We start from the raw sequence: 12,590 nt of genomic DNA on the forward strand, positions 1-12,590 counted from the left end.
GTACAAGTGGTTGACCAGTTTTCCCAGCACCACTTGTTAAAGAGGTTGTCTTTTTTCCATTGTATATCCTTGCCTCCTTTGTCGAAGACAAGGTGTCCATAGGCTCGTGGATTTATCTCTGGGCTTTCTATTCTGTTCCATTGATCTATATTTCTGTCTTTGTGCCAGTACCATACTGTCTTGATGACTGTGGCTTTGTAGTAGAGTCTGAAGTCAGGCAGGTTGATTCCTCCAGTTCCATTCTTCTTTCTCAAGATTACTTTGGCTATTCGAGGTTTTTTGTATTTCCATACAAACTGTGAAATTCTTTGGTCTAGTTCTGTGAAAAATACCGTTGGTAGCTTAATAGGGATTGCATTGAATCTATAGATTGCTTTGGGTAGAATAGCCATTTTGACAATATTGATTCTTCCAATCCATGAACACGGTATGATTCTCCATCTGTTTGTGTCCTCTTTGATTTCTTTCATCAGTGTTTTATAGTTTTCTATGTATAGGTCTTTTGTTTCTTTAGGTAGATATACTCCTAAGTATTTTATTCTTTTTGTTGCAATGGTGAATGGTATTGTTTCTTTAATTTCTCTTTCTGTTTTCTCATTGTTAGTGTATAGGAATGCAAGGGATTTCTGTGTGTTAATTTTATATCCTGCAACTTTACTATATTCGTTGATTAGCTCTAGTAATTTTCTGGTAGAGTCTTTAGGGTTTTCTATGTAGAGGATCATGTCATCTGCAAACAGTGAGAGTTTCACTTCTTCTTTTCCTATCTGGATTCCTTTTACTTCTTTTTCTGCTCTGATTGCTGTGGCCAAAACTTCCAAAACTATACTGAATAGTAGTGGTGAGAGTTGGCAGCCTTGTCTTGTTCCTGATTTTAGGGGAAATGCTTTCAATTTTTCACCACTGAGGGTAATGCTTGCTGTGGGTTTGTCATATATAGCTTTTATTATGTTGAGGTATGTTCCTTCTATTCCTGCTTTCTGGAGAGTTTTAATCATAAATGAGTGTTGAATTTTGTCAAAGGCTTTCTCTGTATCTATTGAGATAATCATATGGTTTTTATCTTTCAATTTGTTAATGTGGTGTATTCCATTGATTGATTTGCAGATATTAAAGAAACCTTGCATTCCTGGGATAAGGCCCACTTGGTCATGGTGTATGATTTTTTTAATATGTTGTTGGATTCTGTTTGCTAGAATTTTGTTAAGGATTTTTGCATCTATGTTCATCAGTGATATTGGCCTGTAGTTTTCTTTTTTTGTGGCATCTTTGTCTGGTTTTGGAATTAGGGTGATGGTGGCCTCATAGAATGAGTTTGGAAGTTTACCTTCTTCTGCAATTTTCTGGAAGAGTTTGAGTAAGATAGGTGTTAGCTCTTCTCTAAATTTTTGGTAGAATTCAGCTGTGAAGCCATCAGGTCCTGGGCTTTTGTTTGCTGTAAGATTTCTGATTACAGTTTCGATTTCCTTGCTTGTGATGGGTCTGTTAAGATCTTCTATTTCTTCCTGGTTCAGTTTTGGAAAGTTAGACTTTTCTAAGAATTTGTCCATTTCTCCCAAGTTGTCCATTTTATTGATACAGAGCTGCTGGTAGTAGTCTCTTATGATCCTTTGTATTTCAGTGTTGTCTGTTGTGATCTCTCCATTTTCATTTCTAATTTTGTTAATTTGGTTCTTCTCCCTTTGTTTCTTAATGAGTCTTGCTAATGGTTTGTCAATTTTGTTTATTTTTTCAAAAAACCAGCTTTTGGCTTTGTTGATTTTTACTATGGTCTCTTTAGTTTCTTTTGCATTTGTTTCTGCCCTAATTTTTAAGATTTCTTTCCTTCTACCAACCCTGGGGTTCTTCATTTCTTCCTTCTCTAGTTGCTTTAGGTATAGAGTTAGGTTATTTATTTGACTTTTTTCTTGTTTCTTGATGAAAGCCTGTAATGCTATGAACCTTCCCCTTAGCACTGCTTTTACAGTGTCCCATAGGTTTTGGGTTGTTGTGTTTTCATTTTCATTCATTTCTATGCATATTTTGATTTCTTTTTTTATTTCTTCTATGATTTGTTGGTTATTCAGAAGCGTGTTATTTAGCCTCCGTATGTTTGAATTTTTAACAATTTTTTCCCTGTAATTGAGATCTAATCTTATTGCACTCTGGTCAGAAAAGATGACTGGAATGATTTCAGTTTTTTTGAATTTACCAAGACTAGATTTATGGCCCAGGATGTGATCTATTCTGGAGAAGGTTCTGTGTGCACTTGAGAAAAAGGTGAAGTTGATTGTTTTGGGGTGAAATGTCCTAGAGATATCAATTAGGTCTAGCTGGTCCATTGTGTCATTTAAAGTTTGTGTTTCCTTGTTAATTTTCTGTTTAGTTGATCTATCCATAGTTGTGAGTGGGGTATTAAATTCTCCCACTATTATTGTGTTACTATTAATTTCCTCTTTCATACTCATTAGCGTTTGCCTTACATATTGTGGTGCTCCTATGTTGGGTGCATATATATTTATAATTGTTATATCTTCTTGGATTGATCCTTTGATCATTATGTAGTGTACTTCTTTGTCTCTTCTCACAGCCTTTATTTGAAAGTCTATTTTATTGGATATTGAGGTGGGTGTCTTGTAGACAGCATATATAGGGGTCTTGGTTTTGTATCCATTCAGCCAGTCTTTGTCTTTTGGTTGGGGCATTCAACCCATTTACATTTAAGGTAATTATTGATAGGTATGGTCCCGTTGCCATTTACTTTGTTGTTTTGGGTTCACGTTTATACAACCTTTCCTGTATAGAGAAGATCCTTTAGCATTTGTTGAAGAGCTGGTTTGGTGGTGCTGAATTCTCTCAGCTTTTGCTTGTCTGTAAAGCTTTTGAATTCTCCTTCATATATGAATGAGATCCTTGCTGGGTACAGAAATCTAGGTTGTAGGTTATTTTCTTCATTACTTTAAGTATGTCCTGCCATGCCCTTCTGGCCTGGAGGGTTTCTATTGATAGATCAGCTGTTATCCTTATGGGAATCCCTTTCTGTGTTATTTGTTGTTTCTTCCTTGCTGCTTTTAATATTTGTTCTTTGTGTTTGATCTTTGTTAATTTGATTAATATGTGTCTTGGGGTGTTTCGCCTTGGGTTTATCCTGTTTGGGACTCTCTGGGTTTCTTGGACTTGGGCGCCTATTTCCTTCCCCATTTTAGGGAAGTTTTCAGCTATTATCTCCTCAAGTATTTTCTCATGGCCTTTCTTTTTGTCTTCTTCTTCTGGGACTCCTATGATTCGAATGTTGGGGCGTTTCACATTGTCCCAGAGGTCCCTGAGGTTGTTCTCATTTCTTTTGATCCTTTTTTCTTTTTTCCTCTCTGCTTCATTTATTTCCACCATTTTATCTTCTACCTCACTTATCCTATCTTTTGTCTCCATTATTCTACTCTTGGTTCCCTCCAGAGTGTTTTTGATCTCATTTATTGCATTATTCATTTTTAACTGACTCTTTTTATTTCTTCTAGGTCTTTATTAAACATTTCTTGCATCTTCTCAATCTTTGTCTCCAGGTTATTTATCTGTAACTCCATTTTGTTTTCAAGATTTTGGATAATTTTTATTATCATTATTCTAAATTCTTTTTCAGGTAGATTGCCTATCTCCTCCTCTTTTGTTTGACTTGGTGGGCATTTTTCATGTTCCTTTACCTGTTGGGTATTTCTCTGCCTTTTCATCTTGTTTAGATTGCTGTGTCTGGAGTGGGCTTTCTGTATTCTGGAGGTCTGTGGTTCCTTTTTATTGTGGAGGTTTCACCCGATGGGTGGGGTTGGACGATTGGCTTGTCAAGGTTTCCTGGTTAGGGAAGCTTGTGTCGGTGTTCTGGTGCGTGGAACTGGATTTCTTCTCTCTGGAGTGCCCAGTAATGAGTTTCGAGATGGGTCTATGTGTTAGGTGTGACTTTGGGCAGCCTGTATGTTGACGCTCAGGGCTATGTTCCTGCATTGCTGGAGAATTTGCGTGGTATGTCTTGCTCTGAAACTTACTGGCTCTTGGGTGGTGGTTGGCTTCAGTGTAGGTATGGAGGCTTTTGGATGGTCTCTTATTACTTAATGTTCCGTGTAGTCAGGAGTTTTCTGGTGTTCTCAGGTTTTGGGCTTATGTCTCCTGCCTCTGGATTTCAGTTTTATTCCTCCAGTAGTCTCAAGGCTTCTCCAACTATACAGCACTGATAAGAAAACTTCTAGGTTAATGGTGAAAAGATTCTCTGCTGTGAGGGACACCCAGAGAGGTTCACAGAGTTACATGAAAAAGAGGAGAGGGAGGAGGGAGATAGAGAAGAGCAGGAGGAGAAAAGAGGGGACTCAAGAGGAGAGAGACAGATCTACACAGTTGTCTGTTCCCAAAGTGTTCTCCGTAGCCCAGACACCCACAAAGATTCACAGAATTGGATTGGGAAGAGAAGGGGAAAGGAGGAAATAGAGGTGTTCTGAGGTAGAAAATGGAGAGTCAAAAGTGGGAGAGAGTAATCAACACACTCCTGAATAAAAATGGGAACTGAATATTGGCTTCTTAAATGTCCAAAATTTATATCACATACTGAAAAACAAAGATTAAAAATCTAGAGTAGAGGTTAGACTCTTAAAAATACAATATTAAAAACAAAAAATTTTAGAAATATATATGAAGTTCGGTTTACAAATAGGGCTTCTCTTTTTTTTTTTGCAATGTTATAGTGAAATGAAAATTAAAATTAAGGAGTAGTAGAGGAGTAATAGAGGACTTTAAAAGAAAATAAAAGAAAAAGAAAAAAACAAGAAAAAAAAATTTTTTTCCTAATTAAAAAAATCGTAAAAATATATGAAAATGAAAGTTAAGGAGTAATGGGGGAGTAATAGGGAATTTTAAAAGAAAATAAAAGAGAAAAAATAAAAAAAATTTTTTTAATTTTTTAAATTTAAATTTTTAAAAAAATTTTAGAAAAATTTTTAATTTTTTAAATTAAAAAAATTTAAATAAAAAAAGGGTAAAATTATATCTAGGAATTTCTCTGGAGCTGTTGCGGTCAGTGTGGGTTCAGTTCAGTTTCAGATAGCTCCTCGTTCCAGTTTACACTTCTCGATATCTATGGGCCCCTTCCGGTGTAGTGGGTGTTATCTACAGGGATTTTAATCTGTTGCACTGGTCCCTTCTGAAGTGGTTCCCTTTGTTTATTTGGCTTCTGTTTGCTGGTCTCTTCAGTGCCTAATTTCTGCCCTGACACAGGCGGGCGGAGGTGGTCTCTTGTTCAGGTTGCTAGTTCTGTCGCACTGCGGGGAGGGAGGGGCGCTGCTTTCCCTGTCTATGCTGCTCAGACTCCCGGCTGCTCTACATGGAGCATGCCTTGCGTTGCGTGCAGTTCCAGTTACCGGGTATTCCACAAAAGCGTGGACTCAGTTGCGCCTGCGTTTTGTGCCTTCCCCGGCCGAGCAGCTCAGGCAGCCAGGAGTTTGACGGGCGCACTCTACCCGGGTGCCGCTCGCCTTCTCCCCTCCACGGTCCCAGCCTCAGTTTCTGCCTATGCTGGTCGGGTGCGTGGGCCCTGTGTTTAGCTGTGACCCTCCCAGCGGATGTCAACCATCCAGAATCTCACGAAGTCTTTGGTTAGAAACTGGAGGCCTGTTTGCAGTGTGGTAGGGGATGCCGTCTTTGGGGCTGAGTTTGCCCCTTTCCCCTCCCCGCTGCCTCCTGCCTCCGGCGGGGCTGGGCCGGTCTGCAGCCGGCTAGCTCCTCTGGACTTGCTCGGTCCCTTTGTTCTGTGAACGGCCGGCAGTGTGTTCAAGCTGGTTAATTTTCTCTCTCTTTTGCTGTCCCACAGTTTAAGTTGGTAACTCACAAAAGCTCCCTCCGATTGTCCTCAGGGCACTCAGGCCCGGTCCTTACCCTAAGCAATGCCGCCCGCTCCTCTCTGTTCCACCCCCACTTGCTGATGCCAGATGCGGGCGTCTGAGGTACTTTTCTGCTGGGAGTTGCTTTTAGGCACGTAATCTGTGGGTTTTATTTATTTTTCCTCCCGGTTAGGTTGCCCTCCGAGATTCGAAAACTTCCCCCAGACCCGCCAGTGTGAGGGTTTCCTGGTGTTTGGAAACTTCCTCTATTAAGATTCCCTTCCCGGGACGGGTGTCCGTCCCTAGCTCTTTTGTCTCTCTTTTTATCTTTTATATTTTGTCCTACCTCCTTTCGAAGACAATGGGCTGCTTTTCTGGGCGCCTGATGTCCTCAGCTAGCGATCAGAAGTTGTTTTGTGAAGTTTGCTCTGTGTTCAATTGTTCTTTCGATGAATTTGTAGGAGAGAAAGTGGTCTCCCCGTCCTATTCCTCCGCCATCTTGGCTCCTCCCCTAGGAGTTCTTAAAATCTTTAATTTGGAGTTTTTCATTTTCACATAAGAATTATCATTATAGATAATTGAATGAATACTTTATAGCTGACTCTCATGAGATTTCAGTACCTATATTCTAAACTAAGTGATCTTCCTAAATGTGTTAAATTTATACGGCTAAGTTTTTCAAGCATGGGCTTTTGGAGTCTATGAGGTTGCTGACTGATAGTGGTCTGTATTGTTTCTGTGAAATAATTGTTTTAAACCTATCTACTAAATAATCATGAGAGTAAACTAAGTTGGATTGCCATTGTACTTAATTTATATATATACATGCCAGTAGTCCAGAATATTGAGTATTCTAGCATACTTTTATGTCCCATCTTGCTTAAAAATGATACTTGTGATAAAGTACCTGATTAATTCCATTACTGCTACAGTTTAATAGTATTTAATAGTATTAAATGGAGATTACCTATGTAGAAAGTAGCTAATACATATTTTCTTACATTTTGAAGTAGTTGATAAATACTCTTGCATCCTTCTTTCATCCCATCCACTCAGTACATCCTTTCACTAAAAATCTGAAGGTAAGTAATTTATGCTTTGCACATGGACTTGACTTTTTTTTTTTTTTTTTTTTACTAATTTCAAATATTTTTCTATGTAGAGGTGAAATGAATGAAAAGTTTTCTTTCTGTTATTTATAAACGTCATTTTAAACTGATTCCTGAAAGCTCTTCAAACATGGATTAGGGCTTGCTTTTTTAGTCATCAAATTGATAGTTATTGCAACTTTAACCAAACCTATTTAGCAGTATCCTAATCATGTTCTTATACATAATGAACAAAGGTAGTCTGCTACTGGTCATACAACTTATCAGTACTGTCACAAAATCTCTCATTAGATCTTCATGAAACTGCATGATGTCAGAGAAGCAGTTGTTAGAGATTAGTGTCAAATGCTCATTGAATGTTTTCTAAGTGTTCTGCTCTGTTGTTAGAGGTTTGTGTGTATTTTTATTGTTGTGAAAATTCAACCTTGTGAAATAGGTACTATTATTGCCCTCATTTTTTAAATAAGAAAACTGAGGCAAAGAGTGGTGGTAGTGGGATTGTGTACAAGTTTCTTAACATTTCTTCGCCTGTCTCTGCCATATTCTTCTCTAAGTTCAACTCCTTCACACAAGATTTTACCCCTTATGAGTTACTCAAGAACATTGCTCTTGAAATTTTCTGTTTTTCTCTCCTGCATCATCACTTTGGAATCATCCTGAGGTTGGGTTATTTCTATTGGCATACAAACATGTTATGTCTCTTTCCTCAAAAAAAACAAAAACACAAAACAGTAAAACAAACAAGACCCTCTTTTGACTCCCACTTCCCTTCCAGCTATTACCTTTATTCCCGTTCTGTCTGTAGTGCACAACTCCTTATAAATTCTGAATATTCATTATTTGTAACTGTACTCCTATCCTTTTCTCTTAAATACATCCCAGTAAAGCTTTTACCCTACTGTTCGACCAAGATTGCTTTTATCAAAGTCACCGGGGAGCTCTATGTTGCAGGATATGGTGGGGGATATAGAGAAATAAATAGAATAGTGTGAAAGAAGGACACTATGAGTATATAACAAAAACCTAGAAACATTCAAATACCCATGTTGTAAACTTTAGTATTTCTGTGTAATGGAGCATTCAAAAAGAGTGGGGAAGACATCTTTATACTGCTAAGGAGTACTTGCCAGGGTAAAATAAGAGAAAACAAAGTACTAAAGAGTGAGTATCATGTTCTATCTTTTATGTGAGAAAAGAAGGGATACACAAGTGTGCTTATATCCAGATTTTTTTATGTTGTTAAAAAACCATGGAAGGGTAATTCAGAATTACAGAGGAAGAGGATAGGGGACAGAAGCTAAACCTCTTTGTACGTTGTTCTATAATTTTTCCTTTGTTTCTGTGTATTTTATATATAATTTTAAAAATTAAATAGCAAAAAAAATCCTAGATGGTAACAAAACAATTTAACAGTGTCAGGATGTTAACAAAATTACAAGAAGAATTATTACAAGTAATTTTGAAACAGTATTTTGACTTCATATCTCTAGTAGGATACATCTAAGGACTGAAAAAGTGACAAGAAATCTTAAACCTCATCCAGTATTATTGAGATTATACATAGTAGGATAAAGCACATAAGTACTTTTGCTAATGGCATAATTTTGTTAATATCATTAGTAAAAAACATTTTCAGGGTGACAGATGTATAAATAAAATTAAAAAACCATATACCATTCAGTTAAAATCAGAAAAATGAATATTCACTCAGGGTTTAAGTTTCTCCTTTTCAAAAATACGTATTTGGTATCTCTCTTGAAGAATCTTAGAAATAATAGCAAGTGACCATAAGTACCCTTAGACCCCAGATTTTGTCTTTAGATGCCATTTCCTATTAAAAGGAATCAAAGCCCCTGGAACTGTGGCTGTTTCCAGGCCGGGCAAAAGAAATGTGGAAAGTGAACCTTATGTGCCCGAAAGCAAGGAAGCTCTTACAGACTACAGAGGTCAAAATTATTTTCTACCCCAATGAAATAATGGATCTAGGCAGTTTGATCTAAGTTATTAATAAGGTGAATGTTTGATGGCAGATTTCATAGGGGATGAATCAGGCTGACAATATTTAAATACACTGATTGATCTTAACATGACTAAAAGTAGGTCACCCAATCTACATGTGCTAATAATGATGTGATATAACAGGACATTCTCTTGTCAAACAAAAAAGAACCTGAAGTTAATCAACCCTCCAGATCTAACTGCATTTACAGAGACTACAGGACAAACTATACCATACCAAAAGAACAGAGTCACTTAACATCCAGACTGCAACATGTTTTCTTCAACAAATAGCTAGGGAAAATTTTGAAAGAAGTGGAAGCTGTTAAAAGATTAAAAGAGACATAACATCCCAATTCCATGTGTGAACCTTGTTTGATTCTGATTTAGACAAACCATCAGATGGTAAAGAATCTGCCTGCAATGCGGAAGACCTGGGTTCGATCCCTGGGTTGGGGTGACCCCTGGAGAAGGGCATGGCAACCTACTCCAGTATTCTTGCCTGGAGAATCCCCATGGACAGAGGAGCCTGACAGGGGCTGCAGTCCATGGGGTCACAGAGTCGGACACAACTGAGCGACTCAGCACAGCACAGCACACATCCCTAAAAAGACATTTTTGAGCAAGTGGGGAAAATTGAACTGTACTGGATATTACTTAATAAGAAATTAATGTTTATTTTATTGAAGGTGGTAATATTGTGGTTAGTTGCAAAAACAACTGCTCCAGAGACATGCTATTTTTTAACACGTGAAAAGAAATGATATGGGGTGTTTGTCTTAAAATTCTTTTCCTTGCCAAAAATGAAATGGGGGTGGGTAAATGAAACAAGAATAGCAAAATGTTGATAATTGTTGGAGCTGGATATTTGGGAATTCTAAAGAAGGTAAGGGGCTTCATTTTATTCTCTCCACTTTGTGTTTGATAATTTTAATAGTAAAGTAAAAAAATTCATAAGAAAAGACTGATTTTTTTATATCAAATGATATGACATAGGAGTACCTATTAAATGTTGGAGCTGATAGTTTATGATGGCTATAGTATTTATCAAAGGAACTTCTTTAGGTTGCAGCTGAAGTAATAAGTATATTGTAGAAACTTATAAAGCATTATCTAATTCATTTCTTCAGGGCTTAAATCAGTCTTTATCTGCTTAGCATTTAACTTATGTTATATAATTTACTATTGTGCCCCATTCAGTGTTTATTTGTATTGATTAAAGTTTCAAGACTTGTGATATGTAGTTTTTAAAAAAAATCCTGTGTTGTATTTGGTTGTTTATATATAAGAATTTGTATATGTGCATTTTTGGAATGGTGCACTCAAAAATACTTCTGGGGAAATTAAATTACACCTAAAAGCTAAGTATCTTGGAAGGACAACTATACCTTCTCTTGATCTTTGGTGTCTAAGATACCCTGAACCACAGATCTTAACTACAGAATGCCTCTTTTTACTGTGGTTAATTTTAATGTAGACTCTTTTTTAGTAGCCATGTTGCATATATAGACTGTTTGAAAATTGTTATAGTTATTGCTTGGATTTGGCATGTTTAGTAGTTGTCAATATAGCCAATATTTGTTTCAATAGAGTTCAAGGAACACTTGCCTGTTTCTCCATTATGAAATAGGAGGTCTTATGGGGACTGTACATAAATGTTTTTATTTTAAATACCTAATGCTTGTAGTGTGAGCACTGAGCAGATTTATTAGAAGTACAAAATGAGGCAGAGATAACCAGAATTTATTCTATATTTTGGGTTGTATATGGAGATGGCTCTTGGATCTCCATGCACTTGAGCTTATTTTTCTTTAGTCTGTGTTTTTGAAAAATGTACAAAGGTATTCATGAGAATGGCAAGAATAATAAAAACTAGAATAGTTATCTAAGACTGTAAACTATATCCAAATGGCTTTTAATTTAAAACTGATAAATTACCCTGCATGATGTTACTGAAGAAGAAAATAAATTTTATGTATACTTTTGCTTAAAAATACTGACAAAATAATGCAAAGTAACACTGGTGACCTTGGAATTTTATCCCATTGTGGACTGTTAAATAGAAAGCCAGCCACCTTCTCATTAATAGTCTTGAAGGTTTTTAATGATAGTCACACATGCATTGTATTATGGCTGAAAGACTGACTTCCAATTTACCTGTTTTCCCACTGTTTTAAAGATAATTTGGTAATTATCTGTATTTTATTATATCTACAGTAGATATGTTACCATTTGCTGAACTTTTAATGTCTTAAATGGAATTTGGAAAAACCAAATTCTTAAATTATGTCAGTTTTCTGCTTATTTGTGCCTAAGGGGAATTTTACTTTACCCATAGTAAGGCATCTTATTCCCAACCTTCTATTTGTATAATTAGAAAAAGTTGAATTTTTTTCTTTATCCCATTTCTTAGTTGACGAAGGATCAGAGATTGGTGTATTCGGGCAGACTGCTTCCCGATCATCTGCAGCTGAAAGACATTCTCAGAAAAGTAAGCTTTTCCACCACTATTCAATACCAATTACTCAGAGTGCCAGAGGAAATATGTTCTGAACTTTCTTTTGATATCCAACCAATTTAGTTCTTAGACACCTAAAATCAACCCTTTTGGGTAGCATAATAGGTGATTCTGATTAGTTAACAGTTTTATATATCCATCTGATAGCTAAATCTGAAATAGCATTACATATTTGTGTTCAGGGATTTGTTATCTTGTGGAAGAAGGCCATATCGACTTACCACTAATGCAGGAGTAGAGTGCTCAAGTAGGCTGGTAACAGTCCCCTCTCTTAAATCTGTTTTTGATGAAACTACATGACATTTTAATACAAGTTAACTTGGGTTAGTAGTTTAATTTTGGGACATCAAATATTACAGAAGGAAGCCCACTTGGTCCATCAGCAAACTTTGAATCCTGGTACTCAGAGTTAAATATATTTTAATATAATTTTTTTATAGATAAAATGCTAGTTACTTTAATGGCAGCTTTTAGCTCATGTTTATTTGTGGAATTTATACTTTTAGAATTTTTCTGCATTTGAGATTCTTTTTGCTTGTGAATGTAGCAGAATTGAATATATAGCTGTTAGGTTTCACTTTAGATTTTTGACTTAACTCAGTGTTTTCCAGATATCCCTAATCTCTTTATGCTCTTGTGTATGTTTATGATCACCTGTGGGAAATTTTAAAAAACCTTACACTGGTGTATTCCTTCTGTTTAGATAGTTGACATTTTAGCTTTGCTAGTGTGACTTCCTACTGTCATTTTCATTTTAATTATGTAGTTTCAGGTTGCCAAAGTGGTTTAATAACATCTCTCACTGTCTCTCTCTCTCTACTTCTCCCTCTCTCTCAAAAATACTGGCTTTTGTAGCATATATCCTCCCCTCTTTCTTTTCTTAATAGACTTTATTTTTTAGAGTAGTTTTAGGTTCATAGCAAAATTGGGCAGAAGGTATAAAGATTACCCATATAACTTCTGCCTCCACACATACACAGCTACTCCCACTAACAGCATTCTACATCAGTCTACATTAGAGTGCTACAGTAGTTAGAGTTGAAGCCTGCATTGACATCATCACCCCAAACCCATAGTTTACATTAGGGTTCACTCTTGGTGGTGTACTTTCTGTAGGCTTTAATAAATGTA

General features: G+C 36.5%; 1 protein-coding gene across 2 annotated transcripts in view; it reads left to right on the plus strand.

Moving 5' to 3' along the window:
* HERPUD2 (HERPUD family member 2) overlaps positions 1-12,590 on the plus strand; it is a 46,041-nt gene that overhangs the window by 13,011 nt on the left and 20,440 nt on the right. Inside the window, exon 3 of one of the 2 annotated variants that reach the window (XM_043872353.1) lies at positions 11,355-11,432. The exons of the other annotated variant lie outside the window; for it this stretch is intronic. Coding sequence (XP_043728288.1) covers positions 11,355-11,432 — 78 coding nt within the window. The remainder of the gene's footprint in view (positions 1-11,354; positions 11,433-12,590) is intronic. 2 annotated transcript variants of the gene reach the window in all.

This window comes from Cervus elaphus, chromosome 18, assembly GCF_910594005.1.
Source record: "Cervus elaphus chromosome 18, mCerEla1.1, whole genome shotgun sequence".
Lineage (NCBI taxonomy): Eukaryota > Metazoa > Chordata > Mammalia > Artiodactyla > Cervidae > Cervus > Cervus elaphus.